This window comes from Schistocerca serialis, chromosome 4, assembly GCF_023864345.2.
Source record: "Schistocerca serialis cubense isolate TAMUIC-IGC-003099 chromosome 4, iqSchSeri2.2, whole genome shotgun sequence".
Classification (NCBI taxonomy): Eukaryota; Metazoa; Arthropoda; class Insecta; order Orthoptera; family Acrididae; genus Schistocerca; species Schistocerca serialis.
Genome location: NC_064641.1, coordinates 837902659 through 837926103, shown reverse-complemented (window position 1 = coordinate 837926103; position 23445 = coordinate 837902659). Strand labels below are relative to the sequence as shown.

At 43.2% G+C, this 23445-nt stretch overlaps 1 protein-coding gene and 1 pseudogene across 4 annotated transcripts in view; both read right to left on the bottom strand.

The window, feature by feature from the left end:
• Positions 1-626: 626 nt before the first annotated feature.
• LOC126473462 (actin-binding LIM protein 2) overlaps positions 627-23445 on the bottom strand; it is a 361677-nt gene continuing 338858 nt past the window's right edge. For all 4 annotated transcript variants that reach the window (XM_050100530.1, XM_050100528.1, XM_050100529.1 and 1 more), the window contains one exon: positions 627-2372. In XM_050100530.1, coding sequence (XP_049956487.1) covers positions 2259-2372 — 114 coding nt within the window. In that variant the 3' untranslated portion in view covers positions 627-2258. The remainder of the gene's footprint in view (positions 2373-23445) is intronic.
• Positions 12966-13083, bottom strand: LOC126475931 (5S ribosomal RNA; annotated as a pseudogene).

The following is a 23445-nucleotide window of genomic DNA, read 5'->3' as shown; positions in this document are numbered from 1 at the left end:
TGAACTGGAAAAAAGCCCTGGGGAAGTCCTTCAACATACTGGGTCGAAATACAACATTTCACAGGCCTACGTTAAATGTGACTGACACCATAATTTTAATCTGATCACCTCAAAATCAGCCTGGGAGAATGTATGTGATATGAAGCATAGCAAGGCTAGATGTAATCAATCACCTGTCTTAGAATTTTCCATGTGCATGGCAATCAGAATAATAAATTTCTGCTTTTAGAAAGGTTGACTACTTGTTTTATCTTATTATTAAGCCTTTCTTGCAGAAAGTATTATCACACTCTAGTATTTTGAATACATCAACACAAAACTATAACCATCAGAGATTCAAATCTGGCAGTGATTCAGTTCTTATGCAAAATGAAGACATAAGGCCCTCATCACCTGTCTCGTAACTACAATAGTTTTTCGAGTCAGAATGGATGAAACTGAAATCTAATATTGTTTGGTTGTAGTGTTTCTTTGAGTATTTATACATGGATACTGTAATGAATAGATGGGAAGAGTCACAGCAAAAGGCAGCAAATCTTTAAATAAATACGCACAAATTTCTTTATCTATTAACACAGAATAGATAATATTGTTTGTTGCATTGGAGGAATTCTCAAAGCTACAGGTTTAGTTAGGAATTAAAACTTTAATCGCTATTTTCATATACACAGACCATACAGAATTGTGCAGAAGACTGGCTAAGTTCTATTTCTTTCTTGTGTATTATTAACCATTATTATTTTATTTACACATACAGCAGTGATACTTTATTTCAGTTTTAAAATGCCACCTAGCACCACAAAGCAAACAACTGACAATTCCCACCTTTGATAATGCATTACACAACTGTAAAAATAGGAAAAAAGGGTGGCACTGAAATTCAGGCACTCTACATAAGCAATTTTAATGGCAGTACAATGTATTTTCTTCCAATTAACAGCAATTAATACTATTGTTTGTTTCTCAATCCAAGATAAGGTTAGTAAGACTTTAATCATTAAAAAGTAAAGGCAAAATGAGACACATCTTCTAACAATCACACACACCAGAAGTTCACTGCTATGACAGTGTCCTTCAAATGGTACTTTAAAATTAGTACAAAGACGCAAGTTGTCTACAAAAATGCAGTCTTTTATTCCTGAAATCTAGTCATTTGTCCAGCCATTTACAATTTATGGGAGCTACATCTGCCACAATGTAAAAAAGTAACAGAATATAGAAGATATAAACAGATTTGAATTATGCTGAAATATGTCATGAAATAAAAGATATCTCACCTCAAAGGCAGAGATATTCCTGTGAAGATTTACATAAATTAAAATCAGAAACAAATGTAACATAAAATGTTCACTAAGGGTGCGTTATTTCACTCTAATTAGGTACAGAAATAACATTTACATAACCCAGAGCAGACAATATCATTAGATAGTGAATGAGAGAAAAAGGAGACTGCCTGGAATGATTCATTTCACGTAGCACAATAAAATAGACAGCACCTATTTAGTATAAGATATGCACCACTTTCAGCATTTATTTATGCCAAACTGCTAATAGTGCTTTCATATTTTACACAATACTTTCAAGGCAAATGCATGTATTTTCAAGTGGTTGAACTGGTTTTACAGCATACATGGTACATAACACAATAATAAAATGGAGAACTAAAATACAATGTAAGCTGCGTACAGACCACACCTGTGCCACACAAAAATTCACTTACTAAGCTTTATATTTGAAAGAATTTCCCACTGACAAGACACCATTATGGATCTGTTCCAGCAATAAAAATATTTACACTTAAATGTACAATATAGATAAAGCATGTGTATTTAAATGTTCCACTGAGTGATGTCCTGTATCCTTCAATATTCTACAAAGCAACATACCTGACTAGTTGTAGCAGAACAAGCTGAATGAACATGATAAATGTGATGTCTTCAGTAACACTTATTAATTGATGAAAATGATGATGACAGTGAAAATTATGAGTACAAATAAAAATAGGATCTATTAATGCCAGCTTTTACAAATGCTTATATGAAATGGTTGTTACCAAAAATTAAGATGCAAACATCTTTTGAAGCAAACATTATGTCTGCAAATTGAAACAGAAACAGATACAGCAAATAAGGAGCACTAAGAGTCCTCAATAAACTGCCCGAGTTAAATCTTGCTTTCTTTACATTAATTGTCACAACTGTTGTAATGACAATAGCTACCATATAAATATATAAAGTAAATTTTAATTTGCCAACAATTCAGAAAAGACGGGCTCGTCGTTTTAAATCATTTCTTCGCCACTGGGGCATGCGGTAGAATTCCACTCTTGACATCTGGAACACAGCTTCAAACTCAGCGTCAGAAAGATGGCGCTGTAAATTAAATGGATGGATTAACAACAAAATTCAGACAATCACGCCTACTACGATAGCTCATTATGTTTTTTACTTTAGATACAATTTCCTTGTTACAAGCTATAAATTTCCTTATGTACTACAGAAGGTGTAAAATATGTGTCTCATATTGGGAAAGAGCACTGCATAATAAAAACTGTAACACACAACATCTTTTGTAACAAAAACTGTAACACACAACATCTTAATCTTTACAAATCATCTTTTACAGCCACTACAATTACACAACAAATTAACACAAGGAAGGCAGAAGTGGTAAGAGGCCACTTTGATTCCAGCATAGAAACTTTGTATTTATCATATAAATTCAAGCTAAGTACAATAATCAGTACAAAATAACTATGTTATTATTTCTGTTTGTTCATTTAAATGTAGTTTTCTTTTCATTAGCTGACACTGCACCACAGCTGAAATTGTTCGAAACGGGTTTTTCAGGACAGAACAATTTTACTGTTGTTTCCATTTCACAAGTATATTTAAAAGTTTGTCATTATAGTGCTATTCACCACAGTCACTATTAACTTCTACATATATTCTGTAGAAATTTACAACATTTAACATAAGTCACTCCACTTGTTGCCTTTGCAGATGTTGATATAGGATTCCTTCCATTTCTTCATAACTTCCTCTTTTGCTTTCTATTCGCCCTAAAACTGCCTGTTCTTTTTCTTTTCCTCCAATTCATTAGCAGGCTGCAGAAGCAATACTTTTTTTTTTCCAGGCGTTGGTCTGTTACTGTACTGTCCATTATCCTTCCATTTTATTTTTTGTTTATTTGTCACTTACTATGTCCAAAATACACAATGGCGATTTCCTGCACACAACTTTTAGATTTATGGATCATTTCATCAATTCCATCTATAGCGATCACAGTTTCCCGTTTCCACCTCCTCCTTTGGTTCATGCCACTTTATAATGAAAGTGCTGAGCAGTGCGCGTTTTTCCTCCCTTGATACAAAATGAAAATACGGGCTTTATCAGTTGTCGAGATCATATTTGTGTCTTGTTCTTCTTTGCTCTAACTGTTCATCAATGTATACATCTTTCCCAGTGAGCTAAAAATTTTACTAGTTGGCACACATGCGGATCAAGTTAATTTTATCTACATACAGAATGATGCAGTGTCAGTTTCAGGTGGACCTGTGTAACCAATCAAGACATGTGAGGACCAGCCACTGATTTAAATCTGCAGCCAGCTGCTTCAATACTGCTGGTTCAACACTTTGCAACACGGCAATTCACCGTGGGAAAGGGGGGGGGGGGGGGGGGGGGGGGGGGCGTGTGTGTGTGTGTGTGTGAATGTGGGGGGGGGGGGGGGGGGGGCAGCAGCAGTATTGCTACATATAGTGTCACAACGTGGTATTTCCACAGCCAGATAGGTGACAGGAGTACCTAGCTACTGTTATGATACACCTAGCTGGAGCAAGTATAAATGCTCCCAGCTCAGCCAGTAGCAACATTCCTTCTGTGCCACACATTCGACCGGCGCAATCTCCTTCACTGTCACAGGTCAAATGTGCAGCTAACCTACTGCAGCCTCACTGAGCAGTGTTGTTCATCATAAGAATAAACCTGATGTAAACAAACACAAACGCGATGGTTTGTCAGAAGCCATAGCACAGGTATACTAATGTTTGTCACACTCTTGGAAGTAGATCCTACTTATGTATTAGATATGTTGTTATTATGTTATGTTAAATGAAACTTTAAGGTATTCTAATGTATTAACAGCCAACAACATTTTATTTAATCGTGCGTTGGCTATGTATTTTCTATTTTAAAAAATCACGTGCCGTCAGTCTGCACTGTTGTGCTCTGATTGTCGCGCTGTTAATATGCAGTATGGAAATGGCTGAGGCTGCTTCCTGTTCCACAGTGAAATACATGCATGGGACACAGTTAAGAAGTGTCAGGAAATAGGTTTTTCTTAATGTTTTTAATAGATTTACAGAAAAAAATCAGCTTTAAAATATTCCAAGAGACTGTATATTGTACTGTTGATATACAAATACACAATGGACACGTAGTGGAATCGGCAGCATAGACTGTCAATCTGGTGTAGTTCATGGATTACTGGCTCAAGCCTCGCCGTGATCCCCCCCGCCCCCCCCATCATTATATATATATATATATATATATATAAAAACAAAGATGAGGTGACTTACCGAACAAAAGCGCTGGCAGGTCGATAGACACACAAACAAACACAAACATACACACAAAATTCAAGCTTTCGCAACAAACTGTTGCCTCATCAGGAAAGAGGGAAGGAGAGGGGAAGACGAAACCCACTTCCTTTCGTCTTCCCCTCTCCTTCCCTCTTTCCTGATGAGGCAACAGTTTGTTGCGAAAGCTTGAATTTTGTGTGTGTGTTTGTGTTTGTTTGTGTGTCTATCGACCTGCCAGCGCTTTTGTTCGGTAAGTCACCTCATCTATATAATATATATATATATATATATATATATATAAAAACAAAGATGATGTGACTTACCAAATGAAAGTGCTGGCAGGTCGACAGACACACAAACAAACACAAACATACACACAAAATTCAAGCTTTCGCAACAAACTGTTGCCTCATTAGGAAAGAGGGAAGGAGAGGGAAAGACGAAAGGATGTGGGTTTTAAGGGAGAGGGTAAGGAGTCATTCCAATCCCGGGAGCGGAAAGACTTACCTTAGGGGGAAAAAAGGACGGGTATACACTCGCACACACACACACATATCCATCCACACATATTGGTATATGTGTGGATGGATATGTGTGTGTGTGCGATTGTATACCCGTCCTTTTTTCCCCCTAAGGTAAGTCTTTCCGCTCCCGGGATTGGAATGACTCCTTACCCTCTCCCTTAAAACCCACATCCTTTCGTCTTTCCCTCTCCTTCCCTCTTTCCTGATGAGGCAACAGTTTGTTGCGAAAGCTTGAATTTTGTGTGTATGTTTGTGTTTGTTTGTGTGTCTGTCGACCTGCCAGCACTTTCATTTGGTAAGTCACATCATCTTTGTTTTTAGATATATATTTCCTACGTGGAATGTTTCCCTCTATTATAACCATATCATTAATTTGAACCCAACAATTACGTTTGTTATTGTCGCTGTTGCATCTCGAAATCTTTCCTGTCGTCTTATTTTCTCTTTCTGCGTTTACCAGTAGTCTCACTTTCTATTCACCTTCCCTTTTTACCGTAATACAATTTTATCCCGCCTATATATACTCTATAATACGTAACCCACTTCCAAACCATAACCAAAAAATTTTTATTTTGCGCTTTCAACAATACCGCTAACCGTTTCTAGTTCAATAACAGCTGCCTTCACGTATTAAACAACCATTTCGGCTAGTTCTAATAACTTTTACTTTATTTCCACTTCCGTTTTTCGTACATCACTGATCATTTTTAGCCGCTCTCCACCGGTTTTAACGTCTTTATTTACAATTGTTAGCCCCATTTTCGTAATCTTTCACCACAACACCACGCCTTTTAATACATTTACACGTTTTTTCGAAATTTTCCCGAATTTCTCCGTCCTTGGTATATGTGTGGATGGATATGTGTGTGTGTGCGAGTGTATACCCGTCCTTTTTTCCCCCTAAGGTAAGTCTTTCCGCTCCCGGGATTGGAATGACTCCTTACCCTCTCCCTTAAAACCCACATCCTTTCGTCTTTCCCTCTCCTTCCCTCTTTCCTGATGAGGCAACAGTTTGTTGCGAAAGCTTGAATTTTGTGTGTATGTTTGTGTGTCTGTCGACCTGCCAGCACTTTCATTTGGTAAGTCACATCATCTTTGTTTTTAGATATATATTTCCTACGTGGAATGTTTCCCTCTATTATAACCATATCATCTTGTTTCTAATTATACATTACGTGCAAAGTTACTGTTTTCATTTCAAACATAAATTCTTAGTTACCGATATTTTATGAAAGATTGTTAACAAAGGTTTAAATTAAGAAAACATAACAATTTAATTTTTTAGGACAAAAATGAAAAACCAAAGACTTTTTTATGTCACTATGTCCATTGTTTTGAGTAATAATCACAGAAAAATGAAAAACAATCATTTTCACAGCATTGAGCGCACTAGACAAATGTTGCATTTTTACATTTGCCACTGTACCATTACAATACGAACCCAAAAGAACTGATCTGGAGCCGAGTTAAGGGATTTGTCACAAGAAATAACAAGACTGTTAAGCTGGCAGACATGCTGGAACTAACGCACACCCACATATCACTGCTGAACGCTGGTGCGGTATAGAACAGCTCGTCATAAAAGAGGAGGAGAAAATGCAGTGCCTCGGTGGCTTCTGTTGTTGATCGACTCATTCTCAATGTAGCAGATGACGGTTCCAGAACTGAAATGTATTTCTCGAATTCGAATAAGGAAGGAGCTAAGATATTACCAGACGACTGACTATAATTAGTGGCTTCAGTGTTCATCAATACAGTGAAATTCCTGCAGTATGCTTTTGCACCACACATAGCTTGCTCAGAAAAAATTACCCTGTGTTTAAGTTAGGAATTTTCATCACTCTTGCTTGTAACTGGAATACTATGTTAGGTGAGAACAAAAGTGTTTTATGCTTTCCATCTGGTCACCTGAGAAGTGTGTGGCTGTGCTCAACTTTTGCTGAATACTACTTCATTCTCCTTAAAAATCAAACGACATTCGAAGCTATATTGTTTCTCTCCTCATCTCTTTTTTTTACGTCTAAACTGCAACAGCTCACATCAATGCAGGATAGTTTGAGCAGCTGGCTGGCCAGTGCTGATGCCGGTAAAACTGTTGTCCCACCTTATCACTCGGTCTATTTGTGTGTAACACAAAATAAAATGTATCCTTATGCTCATACTTGACTGTACTAAACACACCTTGGCTTCTGCTCCAAGTGAAATGAAATCTAATGAGATTCAACCGAATGCGGAAGAATACATGGTGTAATGTTTACATCAAAATACATGGTGTAATGTTTACATCAGGCTTATTTTTATGATGAACATAGTATAAGGAAAGCCACTGGCTTCGGGCTATCACCTACACCTGTCGGTACAGGCTTCAAACTGGATCTGCTGAGGTGAGGCAGCCTATTGGCCACCACACTTGACATTCCAGCCAGTCTCTGTGGGTCCCAGCTCAGCTCGGGGCAACAGAATCCTGTCAGCAGCCTTGGTCTGCAGACACTGCTCTCCAGCACAGCTTCCTAACCTCACTCCACTGTGGTGCTGACACCCAACTCACATCAACGGGGGAACTGATGCCACCAGCCACTGCATAGGTGCCTCAGCATTCTGCTGTTTGGGAACATGTCACCCACTGCTAGTAGCCACAACTGACACTTGGGTCACTATCATCGGAGTGCCATATCAAACGCAGCCAATAATAAAGAACGTTTCTGTTAAGGAAGTATTATTTACTCTGTCATAGCTGTGATACAGATGTATAGGAGGCCTGGATATTTTGCCAGGGAATGTAGCGAATGGCCACAGTTAGCACTCATACATAGGAGTTAGGTGTGGTCAGTGGCTGAAATATGACTGTGGTATTGGTTCCTTTTCTTTTGACAAAGGCTTTGCAGTGAATGAACCAGAGGTGGAGAAGGTTACTACTGCTGGGGCAGTTTGGATCTTATGGAATGAGATGGTGCAACTCTAAGCAGATAGCATGAGAGCTGTGCACTTAGAAGCACTGAGAGAGGATTGAAGGGATCAATTCTTGTCCAGTGTGTTGTTACACACCCCAGACATTAGTACCATTAACCTAGCCTCTCTTTTTCTAAGTAAGGCAGGGGAGGAAGTGTTAGTATTCATAGACAACTTGTTCACAATCACAAACCAGGACGTTGGTCATGGGAACAGTTTTTACATGTGGCCAAATTACATTTGCTGGGAGACACTAAGGGGTATGCAATGTATTGCAAGGAGTTAAGGAGTCCACAGACATTTGAAATTCTGAAGGCAGGCTTGGTGCAGTGATACAGAAGAAAAAGCAGCTGCTGGTATCTCAGGGGGACAGCTGAACAAGTCCATTGAAAACTTTGCGTAAAGGACTACAAAACTAAATGTCACAGATAAGTTGATCGACAGCGATGATACAAATAGTCTGTAATGGAACTGAAATAATGGTAGGCTGCCAGTAATTTGGAGCCCGCACGTCGGAAACGGGCACGCTGGCATGAGGCTGCCAGGGCCTGATGCCATCTATTGGCAAAACCGGGAATTAGCGCTATCTGTCAGACAATGCACTAAGCTCTCGGACTCAAATGTATTCTTTTTCTTGGTAATTATAAGTTATTACTGTATAATTTAATGTTGTAAAGCACTAGTAGTAAATTATTATGACTGGTATGAACTCCAGGGTAATAAATATAAAATTTCTTAAACACTAAATGATTTCGGTAAGAATGTGGTAGGGGAAGGCCCCCCACTCTTGGTGATACGAGCGTCGCTAGTGGTAGCTGGAGACACAGGGACTGAACAATAGAATGGCCTGGGGAGTGTTGACGTGATCGGACGTGTGTAACTGTGCTCACGCAAAAGTGATTGTGCAACAGCGAATATCGTCGCTGTTTGTGGAGTAAAACGCGACGAATGGTTATCGAAGTCGTCTTTATGCCACTGGGGCTGATTGTAAGAGTTCCTGCGCCCAGATTTTATGGCGAACGTGCAGTAGCTTATACGAGAGCTACGGCTCGTAGTTCCAGCCGCCATTAAGGGCATGAGGCGTTAAGAGTTGCGTTATCCACATACATCTCACCACCAGCACCGGCACGTCTACCCAAGGCAAGACTGCTTGTAATTGTTAATCTGAACTTTATAGAAATGTAAAAGGAGAATACCAGTTTTTCATTTATGCAAGTAAAGAGAACAGAATATAGTAATGAGTAAAATTACGACGCATGTTGTTCATTGGAAAGTGTAGTAACCTCAAACATAATATAGTGAAATCAGACTGAGGCCACCATTGCCTCTTTCATTTACAATTCTTTTTGTTGTGGAATACTTTAGCGTATAAGAATGTTGAAAAGAGCAATGGTCACACCAAAATGAGTCGCCTATTTATAGTTAACTTAAATTTTTCTGAGTAACCCTTCAAGTAACGTCACTTAAGTAATTCTATATCAGTTGTTCAAAGAGTAATATCCAAAATCATTACATAAAGTTGGAGGATAGAATTTTGCTAACCCAAGTAGCATAAATAGCCTTGGTAGCAATTACCAAGTCAACACAAAGAAATTGAAAGAGTATTTGCTTTGTTCAATCACCTTGAATGATCAGTAATAGTAATATTTAAAATTAAGTTTGAATTAAACTCAAGCCGTTTCACTTTGAAATGAGCCAAAAATTGACTTATTCTTTTGCTCCTTCAGAGCTGGCGACCGTAGTTATACGTATTTTCAGGAGTATTCGATGGTAAGTCTGCTGCTCTCGTCGTGCTGATAGGATTATCCACTACTGCTAGCAGTGATGATTGGATACATAAGCTCACTACCAAGTGAAGTGGGTCAGGTAGGCAGTGTTACCGTGTGAACTGTAGGCCGTGGATTGAGCCCGTTCAATCAACACAGCTCTTTGGGAAATAGTCCGGTTAGGAGTGTGCTTTAATCATTAGGTAAATACTGGCGAGTAACGGTCAAAATGTACACGCAAATGAATTTAATAGCTTAGCAAGGTCCAAGTAGCACATAGTTAATGTTGTGCAATGGCGAGTGTAGGAGCGGAGTAAAAGTGAACTGAGCGTGTGGCAGCTTGTGCTATATTCAAATATTAACAACTTGAATTCACTACTACCCCTTACCATTAGGACTGAGCTACTTACTGTTCAAATACGTAGCAGTAAGTGCAAAGGCGTGACAGCTACAAATCCGTATTGGTGATGTACATACGGAATTAGGAAGCGAGCCATTCCGTCAGGGAGGGGGTTAAAACAACCGAGTCAGTTGAGAAAATACCCCATTTACTGACGGAAGGATTTGGCGGTTCAGTTGCAAGTCCCTCTGCAAGGAGGCACAACAGAGGGCATTAGGTGTATCGTTGAGGTGACGAACTTAGTTGAAGCCACAGCAACTGTGATAGCATTAGAAGAGATGAACGCAGTGACTGGAGTTTGGGGCAGTAATTATCACTGTGGGAGTTACATGTTACTGATGAAGATGGACTGTCCTTACTCGGTGAGAATGTTGTGAATCACAATGTAAGAACTGGGCGTCTGAAATAGGATTGCAGACAAAAGTCTAACACACGGTCTAAGAGGTGGACACCGAATAGGAATACTCATTTGCTGTTCAACAACACTGGGGCTCTGGAGCTACCCTGTGTCACTCCCAGTAAATACAAGGACAAGCAAAATGTGTGCAATGACAGGATTTTGCTCATAGGCTTAGTGGATGGAAGACAGCAAAATTTTTTGTTGAACATGGGTTCACAGGTGTTCATGAAAAGTCTGGGCATCATGGAGAACAGGAGAGTGGGCCCACCACAATGTAGGTTAAGTGGAGTGGGTGGAAATGACCTGCTTTTGCTGGGTTCAGTGGTGGTGAGTTTTTGGGTTGGGACAAAAAATTTCCGGAGGTTTCATATCAGTGATGGATGGTTGCTGCACAGACTTAGGGTTAGATTTCTTACTTGAACATCATGCTAGAACTGACCTTGATCAGCGTATAGAAGAACTCAATGGGACATCATTGCATTTGAGGGAAACTGCCAACAGTGCCATATTGCCACATCCCTGTTGTAAGACAAACTACACAGACTGCATGCACAGCCATTAAGGATCAATTTGTGTGATAATGTGCCACAAGGTATGAGAAAAATACTGTCGTTGAGTGTACGAACTAATTGCTGGTGAACATACCGTACATAGCAGAGGAATTAGATACAAATCTATGTTTTATACGCAGGAGTGTTGTTTGCATACACGAGTCTGAGGATGAGCAGACTGTGCCTGTCAGGAATAGATAGTTCTGGGATGGCAGACATGGAACTGTCCTATGGATGATTGTCACCTATTTGGAGACCTCATAGAAGAATTTAGACAGAGCAAATTTGGACCATAACTTGGAGGTTGCCACTTTAGCTGCATTATGAGAGATGGTAGTGCACTTGGAAGCAGCCCAGAGGGTATCAATGGAGCAATTGTTTTTAGAAAATAAGGATTCTCTTAAGTCTCTGCTAGTGACCACAGACACAGCATAGAATCTCAACCGGGAATAAACAGCCCGTGTAGTGTAAGCCACGCCGTGTACTGCATCAACTGTAACCAGTGTTGGAAGATTTTTTTAACCAAAAGCTGCATGAGGGTATTATTAAGAAAAGTTCCAGGCACACTGGAAGAAATACAGTATTTGGGGCATGTAATTAGCTGCAAGATAATCCTGACAGACCCAAGGACAATAAAAGCCATACAGGATTTTCTGGCATTGTGGACAGGGAAGGAATTGCAGCCTTTCTTCAGCCTAGCGAATCATTACTGGAAGTCTGGACAACAATTTGCAGAAATAGCATGGCCGGTGAGTTTAATTGGTGAGGGTATACAAGGATCCATTCATTTGGTTGAAAGAACTGTCAACATCTGGAGCGATATTGGTTTCCCATATTAGCTAAATCTTATATATGGCATAACATATTTTAGATGTTATTTGTGTGACAGAAAATTCAAGGTCAAAAGGGATTGTACAGTGCTGAGATAGCTATTAGGTTCTGAAGATCCAATGAGCTGTTTAATGCACTGGGTATTAAAACTCAGTGAATGTGATTTTGAAGTGCTCCATCAACCTGGTAAGTCACACGGAAGTGCCTATGACCTGAGTGGGAAAGTTTGTGCGACAGAACAATTAGGCTCCACCTCTTCAGATTGATAGAAAGTGCAAGCAGCTGATGAAGAGTGCAAGCTATCTGCAATGCAACTACAATTCATCGCATGTAACAGAGTTTTGTGCAGACAAACAAAACTCAGACCTCATATTCTGGTACCTGCTATGTTGCGAAATGAAATGTGGAAACACACTCATGATCATGTATTAGCAGCACACTGGCACTGTGGAACAACAGAGCAACATTTAGCTGAAAAATATTGGTGACGAACACATAAGCAAGATGTAGTTCAGTATGTAAAGAACTGTGTACCATGTGCACAACATGTCAAATTAAGTAATCACCTTATTCCACTGCAGAGGTTACTGGAGGTCACCAAACCATCTGAGATGATTAGTTTGGCCATCTTAAATCCTTTCAGGTAGATGCTGGCTTGTGTGTGAACAACAATAGATCAGTTTTGTAGAAATGGTACTTGTCCCAAATCAATAAGCCAACACAGTGGGGCAAGACAAAGTTAAAAAAACTAAACTCCGTCCGAACAGGCCTTGGAAGGCCCAACGGTACCGACCGGCTGCCGTGCCATCCTCAGCTCACAGACATCACTGGATGCGAATACGGAGGGGCATGTGGTCAGCACACCGCTCTCCCGGCCATATGTCAGTTTACAAGACCGAAGCCGCTACTTCTCAATCAAGTAGCTCCTCAGTTTGCCTCACAAGGGCTGAGTGCACCCCGCTCACCAACAGCACTTGGCAGATCGGATGGTCACCCATCCAAATGCTAGCCCAGCCCGACGGTGCTTAACTTCGGTGATCTGACGGGAACCGGTGTTATCACTGCGGCAAGGCCGTTTGCAAGACAAATATAGTAACTGGCTATTAATCTTCAGAACTCCCGTGTTCTTTGCTATAGACCTTGGTACTAACTTCGTGTCAGTACTGACAACAGACCTTTGCATTTTTTACAAATTTAGAAAGTAAGACTAAGTGTGTTACAACTTCACAAAAAATGGCAAAACAGAAGAGGTTAACAAGATAATGGAGAAGGTGTTGAGTCACTATGTCAATGGTCACCATTGTAACTGTGATGCACTATTACCTTATGTATATGCTGCACACAGTTCAAAAATTCATGAGTGTAGGGGGGGTATTGTCATACTAGGTAATGTGTGGACTGAAAATGCCATCACCAATCGAGAGAGTTAAACCCAGAGTGCAGAATAAACGTGCATCCGTACAGAATTTTACAAAAATTTTACAGACAGTGCACCAAGTGCAGAGAGTGAACATTAAGGCCCTACAACAGTAGGAGCAAATAGGACAATGAAATACCAAATTGCTTATATACTGTGTAGGGCAATGGGTGATGTTGACAATCCCTTACACCCAAAAGGAGAAGTTTAAAAAAAAAAAATTAATGCTTATCATCGAGGTCTTTTCGAAATGGTTAAGATGACTTCACTTGTAAATAAGTGGTTACAACTCCCTACTCACACAAAAGTCATGCACATGGGGTGTATTTGAACCTATCAGGGTACACTTGAGGCTTCACATTACTGGCCATGAAAAAGGGGATTGTAAAAGAAAGGAAGGTGGCATGACAAAGGAAGCACTCTACATCCATGCGCTCTGTCATACCTTGCCATATGCAGTAAGATCATGCGATAGCCCAACAGAAATAACACAACAGGGTAACCAGAGTAGTTGGCACTAAAGGCAAATAATAATTCTACACAATACACCCATATTCAGTAAAATGGAGGACTTTAGGTTACTTTGTACATATCAAAATAAAATAAATTCTGTTAGTAACACTGGGTAACAAGACTCACGCATTAATGACAGCAGAAGAGCCACACCAATACCAAAGTGAGTGGATTACAGTATGCCCCTCCACGGTGGTAGAAACTATCCTGGGGGACAATTGAAATGGAACTATTCCTCACAGGAACACAGGTGGGTGCCCACGGAGCTTTTTGCAATTCTTACAATACACAAATATTGTCAGGGGGTGACACCAGCGTGTGACTCAGTCATAGCTATAACCACACTCTATGAGCAAAAGCACTTAAGGGGAACAGAAAGATTGGATTTACAGAACAGCAGGATACCTACATTTACATTTACATCTATATTATGCAAGCCACTGTGAAGGGCATGGCAGAAGGTAGGTTACATTGTAACATGGGGTTTCTAGCCGTTCCATTCATGTATAGAGCAAGGGAAGAGTGAGAGTGAAAGCCTCTGTGCATGTTGTACTTATTCTGATCTTATTCTCACGATCCCTATGCGAGTGATACATAAGAGGTTGTAGTATATTACTACAGTCATCTTTTAATGTAGGTTCTTGAAACTTTCTTAGCACAACAAACCTGTGCCCAACCACTCATGCTGCCCTTCTCTGTACACATTCAATATCCTCAGTGAGTCCTATTTGGTACGGGTCCCACACACTTGAACATCTTAAGGCCAGATGCACAAGTGATTTGTAAGCAATCTCCTTTGTAGACTGATTGCACTTCCCCAGCATTCTATCAATAAACCAAATTCTATTGCCTGTTTTACTCATGACTGAGCGTATGTCATCACTCCAGTTCATACCCCTACAAAGTGTTACACCCAATTATTTGTACGAGTTGGCGTATTCCAACACTGACTCATTGATATTATAATCATAGGATACTACATTTTTTTTTCATTTTGTGAGGTGCACAATTACACTATGAACATTTAAAGGAAGTTTCCAATTTCTGCACCACTTTGAAATCATATCTAGATCTGACTGAATATTTATGCAGATTCTTTCAGACATACTGTGAAAGGGACTCAAAGTGATATCTTGAGACCAACTTTTCAGCTTCCAGCAACAATAACAGGGACTGTGTTTCTGAACTTAACATAGCCTCTGCTGCACCTACCTGATAATCCTTTTTAAATCCTGCCATTGAAGACTCTAACCCATCTGAATGCTAACTTCGGTTCCACCATACTTGGTTCCTTTGCCAAGCTGTTAGTAGAAAAGGATGGGAACATAGCGCAAACAGTTGTTCCAGCATAATGGATGCTAGCACCGAGTGGCAGTAATGAGAATTTTGACCTAAGGAACTTTCTTAATCTCGGTTGAGCTCATATAGCCTATGTCTATGTCCAATGTTATGAGTGCCTGGCTACTGCCGTAACACATACAGTTTTTTTTTTTTTTTTTTTTTTTTGTTTGTGGTTTTAGGGCGCAAAACTTCTATGGTCATTAGCGCCCAGCCCGTGACATAGAAAACAGGAAAAAAACGAAATTTAAAATCAGCAGCAATGGGAACAAAATCATAAAATTTGAGTAACTAAAGGCAGAAGGAATGCTTAAAAATCCACTATAGAAAGGGGTTGGTTGTCCCCCAAAAAAAAGCTTCAAATGACTGACGTCATTTCACTGTCACTAATAAACTGTAGAACGCGGTCAGCTGAGCGCGTGTCATCTGCTAAAATCGACGATAGATCAGGCGATAGCTGTAGACGGGAGCGTAACGGATTAAAATAGGGGCATTCAATTAAAAGGTGTCTGACCGTCCACAGCTGAGAGCAGTGGGGACAGAGTGGGGGAGGATCACCGCTTAAAAGATGTCGATGACTAAAAAGACAGTGCCCTATCCGGAGTCGAGCTAAAATTACCTCCTCCCGACGACGCGTTCGGGAGGAAGAGGTCCAAGCGCAAGGAAGGGCTTTCACTTCCCGCAATTTATTGTGGGGAAGTGTTGACCAATGCGCATGCCATAAATGAGCAGCTTGGCGGCATAAAACGCTCCGTAGATCGGTAAACGGAAGAGACTGAATAGCTGGCCGAGGAAGAGAGACTGCAGCCTTGGCCGCTATATCGGCCGCCTCATTTCCACAGATACCAGCGTGTCCCGGGAGCCAGAGGAACGCCACTGAGACGCCCCCCAGGTGGAGCAAGTGCAGACAGTCCTGAATCCGGTGGACCAGAGGGTGCACAGGGTAAAGAGCTTGGAGACTTAGGAGAGAGCTGAGAGAATCTGAGCAGATTACGTACTGTATCCGCTGATGGCGGCGGATGTAGTGGACAGCCTGGAGAACAGCGTAAAGCTCCGCAGTATAAACCGAACACTGGTCGGGAAGCCGAAAGTTATTTGGGGTGTCGCTAACAATATAGGCACTCCCTACACCTAACGATGTTTTCGAGCCGTCGGTGTAAATAAATGTGGCTTCCGTCATTTGTGCACATAGAGCAGCAAATGCCCGACGGTAAACAAGTGTAGGGGTACCATCCTTGGGAAATTGACATAGGTCTCTGAGCAAGTTGATCCGGGGACGGAGCCAAGGCGGTGCTGTACCCCAAGTTGTCAATAAGGTTTTAGGAAAGCGGAAGGAAAGAGAATGGAGCAGTTGACGGAAGCGGACTCCCGGGGGTAGTAGGGAGGAGGAGCGGCCTGCATACCCGACATCAAAGGAGGCGTCGAAAAAAAGGTCATGCGCTGGATTAGCAGGCATGGAAGACAGATGGCTAGCATAACGACTCAGAAGGACTGCCCGCCGATTGGACAGCGGAGGTTCAGCAGTCTCAGCATAAAGGCTTTCCACTGGGCTGGTGTAAAAAGCTCCAGATACTAAACGTAATCCACGGTGGTGGATAGAGTCGAGACGCCGAAGAATAGACGGCCGAGCAGAGGAGTAGACTATGCTTCCATAATCCAATTTCGAGCGCACTAAGGCGCGATAGAGGCGGAGAAGGACCACTCGGTCCGCTCCCCAAGAGGTACCATTCAGGACACGGAGGGCGTTAAGCGAACGCAGACAGCGAGCCGAAAGATAGGAAACGTGGGAGGACCAGCACAGTTTTCTGTCAAACATAAGACCCAAGAATTTAGCGACGTCGGAAAACGGAAGGTTGACAGGACCTAGATGTAAGGAGGGCGGAAGAAACTCCTTACGTCGCCAAAAATTTACACAAACGGTCTTACTGGGTGAGAAACGGAAGCCGGTTTCGATGCTCCACGAGTGGAGGCGATCGAGACATCCTTGAAGACGTCTTTCAAGAAGGCTGGTCCGTTGAGAGCTGTAGTAGATCGCAAAATCGTCCACAAAGAGGGAGCCCGAGACATCAGGAAGGAGACAATCCATAATTGGATTAATGGCGATGGCAAACAGTACAACACTCAGCACGGAGCCCTGGGGTACCCCGTTTTCTTGGGAGAAAGTACGGGAGAGAGTAGTGTTCACCCGCACCCTAAATGTGCGCTCTGCCATAAATTCGCGAAGAAAAAGGGGCAGCCGGCCTCGAAAGCCCCAAGAGAACAGTGTGCGGAGAATGCCTGTCCTCCAACAGGTATCGTATGCTCTCTCCAGATCAAAAAATATTGCTACCGTTTGGCGTTTCCGGAGAAAATTGTTCATGATATAAGTGGAGAGAGCAACAAGATGGTCAACGGCAGAACGATGCTTTCGGAATCCGCATTGGGCTGGTGTTAAAAGACTGCGGGACTCCAGCCACCAAGCTAAACGGTAATTCACCATACGCTCCAAAACCTTACAGACACTACTCGTGAGAGAAATGGGGCGATAGCTAGAGGGGAGATGTTTGTCCTTTCCAGGTTTCGGAACGGGAACGACAATAGCTTCCCGCCATCGCCTGGGAAAGGTACTGTCGGTCCAAATTCGATTATAAAGGCGAAGGAGGTAACGCAGGCTATGGGTTGATAAATGCAGCAACATTTGGACATGGATACCATCCGGTCCTGGGGCGGAGGAGCGAGAAGAAGAGAGTGCATGTTGGAGTTCGCGCATGGAGAAAACAGTATTGTAGCTTTCGCGATTGTGAGAGGAGAAAGCAAGATGTCGCATTTCCGCTGCACGTTTCTTCGGGAGAAACGCTGGCGGGTAATTTGAAGAGCTCGAAATCTCAGCAAAGTGCTGACCCAATGAGTTAGAAATTGCGACGGGGTCCACTAAGGTATCATGCGCGACAGTGAGCCCAGAGACCGGGGAGAAACTAGGCGCGCCTGAGAACCGTCGAAGCCGACTCCAAACTTCCGAGGAGGGAGTGAAGGTGTTAAATGAGCTAATAAAGAATTTCCAGCTTGCCTTCTTGCTATCGCGGATGACGCGACGGCATCGCGCACGGAGCTGCTTATATCGGATACAGTTGGCCAAAGTTGGATGGTGACGGAAAATGCGAAGAGCACGTCGCCGCTCACGTATTGCGTCACGGCATGCCTCGTTCCACCAAGGAACTGGAGGGCGCCGGGGCAATTCGGAGGTGCGTGGTATTGAACGTTCCGCAGCTGTGAGAATAACGTCGGTAAAATGTGTGACCTCATCGTCGACGCTGGGAAAGCGACGGTCATCGAATGTCGCTAGAGACGAAAAAAGTGTCCAATCGGCTTGGGCAAACTTCCAGCGACGCGAGCGCATATATGGCAGTTGAGGCTGCAGTCGAAGAACACATGGAAAGTGGTCACTCGAGTGTGTATCATCAAGGGCGAACCATTCGAAGCGCCGAGCTAGCGGAACAGTACCGACCGCAAGGTCCAAATGGGATAAATTTGCCGTGCAGGCAGACAAAAATGTGGGGACCCCAGTGTTGAGGCAGACTAGATCCGCTTGGTGGAAGACGTCTAGCAATAGTGAGCCACGTGGACAAGGATGTGGAGATCCCCAAAGCGGGTGGTGGGCATTGAAGTCCCCAACCCGCAAATAGGGGGGTGGAAGCTGATCAAGAAGATGAAGGAGATCAGCTCGTGCCATTGGTGTAGACGATGGAATGTATACCGTACAAAGAGAGAACGTGTATCCAGAAAGGGAAAGACGGACGGCGACAGCTTGGAAGGAAGTGTTTAAGGGGATTGGGTGATAATGGAGAGTATCATGGAGCAGAATCATGAGTCCTCCATGGGCTGGAGTGCCTTCAACAGAGGGGAGGTCATATCGGACGGACTGAAAATGAGGGAGAACAAAGCGGTCATGGGGACGCAGCTTTGTTTCCTGAAGACAGAAGATGACCGGCGAGTAGGATCGTAAGAGGATCGACAATTCCTCCCGATTGGCGCGAATGCCGCGGATATTCCAGTGGATAATGGACATAGGGTGAACAGAAAATGGAGGAACGTCACCAAGGGTGCTGTCAACTCAACGACTGCTCAGAGCTTGCGACCGACAGCATGGAATGGCATTCAGTCGAAGGCAGAAGATCCTGATCCATAGGTTGGTCAGGAGCAGCTCCTGCCACCAACGATCGGCCAGTTGACCGGCCACCAGCAGTGCGCCTCGGCGACACAGAAGATGGCCGAGGGCGATTTCCGCCAGGTGGTGCTGTAGATGGGACACGCCTTGGCGGAGAAGGAGAGGAACTGTGTTTCTTCGTAGCCTTCTTAGAAGTATGATGTTTAGATGAAGGAGGAACCGATGGTTGTGAAGTTGCGGTACGTAAAAACTCTTCACGAGAATGCTCTTTTTTCGAAGACTTGGCGTCTGACTTTTGGGCTCGAGATTTAACAGAACCCGATGAAGGGTGAGCCATAGAGTGGGCAGGCGAAAGGGGTGAGGTTGAACGGGCGATCTTTGCGCTGGCCGATCTGACGACCGTGGTACTAAAGGTGAAGTCGCAAGTCTGCGTGGCCGCCTCCTTTGTTGGTCGAGGAGAAGCAAGGACAGCGCTGTATTTACCTTTCTGAGGCACGGTGGGCTGTCGACTGGCGAGTAACTTTCGAGCAGCAAAGGTCGACACCTTTTCCTTCACTCTTATTTCCTGGATGAGCTTTTCATCCTTAAAAACGGGGCAATCTCGAGAGGAGGCAGCGTGGTCACCCATACAGTTGATGCAGCGAGGGGATGGAGGTGGACAAGCACCCTCATGGGCATCCTTGCCACAAGTAACACATTTGGCCGGATTGGAACAGGACTGGCTGGTATGATTGAACCGCTGACATCGATAGCAACGCGTAGGGTTTGGGACATAAGGGCGAACGGAAATTATCTCATAGCCTGCTTTGATTTTTGATGGGAGTTGAACTTTGTCAAATGTCAAGAAGACAGTGCGGGTCGGAATGATGTTCGAGTCAACCCTTTTCATAACCCGATGAACAGCAGTGACGCCCTGGTCAGACAGGTAGTGCTGAATTTCTTCGTCAGACAATCCATCGAGGGAGCGCGTATAAACGACTCCACGCGAGGAATTTAAGGTACGGTGCGGTTCCACCCGGACAGGGAAGGTGTGGAGCAGAGAAGTACGTAGCAATTTTTGAGCCTGGAGGGCACTGTGTGTTTCTAACAACAGGGTGCCGTTCCGTAATCTGGAACAAGACTTTACAGGACCCGCAATTGCGTCGACACCTTTCTGTATAATGAAAGGGTTGATCGTGGAAAAGTCGTGACCTTCGTCAGACCGAGAAACAACAAGGAACTGTGGCAACGATGGAAGAACAGTCTGTGGCTGAGACTCAGTGAACTTACGTTTGTGAGCAGACATAGTGGAAGGTGAGGAAACCATTGCGGAAGAATCCCCCATGATTACCGGCGTCTCCGATGGCGCGCTCCTCCCTTGTGGGGGCCCTCACCGAGGGCACACCCGCCTTAGGTGATTGTTCACACCTCAGGTCACACCTCCCGACAAACGGACGGAGGGACCAATCGGCACTTTCGGAAGGTATCAGCTCGGGTAATCACCCCTCCCTGGGCCTGGCCGTTACCAGGGGGTACGTACGTGTCCTACCTGTCTACCCGGGGCGGGGAATTACGCGTTACCCCGTCACCGGCTACGCATGGAAGTGCGTGGGTCGGCCTTCAGACACGCACAGGGAGGAAGGAAGAGAAAGGGAAAGGAAAGAAGAGGGGGTCTCAAACGCCGTAGCGGAGAAAAGGGCAAGGAGAAGAGGGAAGGAAAAGAGAAGGACAGAGGAAGGACGAGGACTGGCAAGTTTAAGAGCAAGGAATTTGGAACAGTTTCGAGCGTCCGTCTCCGGACGTAGGCACAAACCATACTCCCAGAGGGGGAGAAAGGAAGGAAAGAGACAGAGGTGAGGGGGGGGGGGGCGAAGATGGGGGACGGGGAGGGATGCGGAAAGGGAAGGGAAGGTATGCAGCCCGGAAAAGGAAGGAGGGCCACATTAGCTCGGGGTCCCGTGCTCGCTACGCACGTGTCCACAAAAGAGTTGTGGACCCCCTGGGGGGAACACATACAGTGTGAGCAAGTACAAATCCTCCCTGCACAGCCTATAGCAGCATTCCTTTGGCACAGTCTCTGTCCCAGTCATCAGCCAAATGTGCAAGTAAGCTGCTACTGACTCACTGAGCAGTGACACCAATAGGCGAAACTGCCTATCTATGAGCTGTCAGCCAGTCACGCTGGTTCCAGGCTTCAAACTGGGTCTTCTGAGGTGAAACAAGACTGTGCCTGCCGTTGGCTGACACCCCAGCCAGTCTCTGAGGCTCTCGGGTTTGACTCAGACAGCCTGTGCACTTCTCACTAGCTACTTTGTGCCATGGACGATATTTGTCAGCCCAGCCATAAACCTCGCTCCGCTGCGCAGCTGACTTCTGACTTGGGTCAGGTATGGCACTGATACCATAGCCACTATCGGGCTGCCTCAGCATTTCACTATTTCAGCAGGTGTTAGCACCTACTACTACCCTCGACCGGCACCAGGATCACAATCGTGGAAGTGCTGTATGACAGGTAAATAATAATAATAATAATAATAATAATAAAGCACTCTCAACTCCATACTTGTTGCAATACCGATGAATCTGTCCCACAGCTGCTTGCAATTAGAAGTGGCCATCGTGCAATACTGTGTAATGTAGCAGAATTGGACGATACATTAAAAACAGATCGATGCAGTTCTGTCACAAACTGCAGTACCCATGTAACTTTGCTGTTTTGTACCAATGCTCTTCATATGAAACAAGACAGCTTGGGATTTTATCAACCAAGCTACTCGTTAATATTTTTATGTACAGCCTTGTTCAGGCAAGTACAGTGTTACGTTTAAGCAAGTTAGCCTATGAAATTCTGTTAAATTATTATCACACACAATAGTTCATACAAAAATGCATGTGCATTTACTATTTACCAATCCAGAATTGTAAAATTTTAATGTAATTTGTAATGATCTAGTACATAACATGAATTCCGTGGTTGTAACTTTACCTAAGTGCCAGTGGCAGTAGCCATGGGAGAGTCAGTGTTGTCACAGATTTTGTGGTGTCAATACTGTTACATGATGCTCTAGAAATTTTTAACGAACATTTTGAAGTTAAATTCTGTCAATCATGTAAATCTTTTTGTAATTAGCATGTCACAAATTGCCTGATACAGCAACGAAATGAACATAGGCAACATTTTTAATGGAGGAGCTACTGAGTTACACCACCATTTACTAAATGACAGACATCTGGTTAACAGTTCAATTGGTGTCAGCCAGTTGTTAACACGAGATACCTGCTAAGTTCTCAGCATTCTTTTATTCCACAATGTAATCCACAAAATGTGCAATCACACATCATTCACTGGAGTAACATCTCTAAAATTTCACTGTGGGCAAATAAACAATGTAATTATTTTTTCCAGCATCTGTAGTTACAGTAAAATTGTTTAGGAAATCAAAAAGCAATAACGCAACTGCCAATCCACTGAACGGCATTAAGTACATGGGCTGCTTCACTTACAGGGAGCAACACGCCCTTCTGTATCACGTCCTCTTCATTCACAAAGTTACTATTTCTGGCACTTAATCACTGCCATTATCAAAATAATCAATTTCTGATTTTGTGTCTGAATTCTCTGAAATGGGCAATACTTCTTCATCAGGAAACTTATGCTGGAGATACATGAATGAAGAGAGATTTCCATGCAAACAACATAATCAGAACAGTGAACTGTAATAAACTGAATTGTGCTTGTGCTGGAAACAGCAGTCAAAAGTTTTTTGATGTCCATAACAAATGTCTCCACTTAAAACGCCCACCCACAGGCAGCGGTGGCCAAACTGCTGGTGCACAGAAGTCAGGTGGATGGGCCTTAGCCTGCACAGTCATTCAGCCTGACCAAGTGCCCACAGGCAGGTACTGGCAAGTGGCTCATGCTTGAATAGACTGCGTACAATTGGTCTATGTGTTGTGTAGCCTATACTAACTACACCTGCCCAAAGAAGCCCTGATGGGCACTCAGGGATTTCCTTGCCCTATTGGACAGCATTGGAAAAATCTGGTGGTT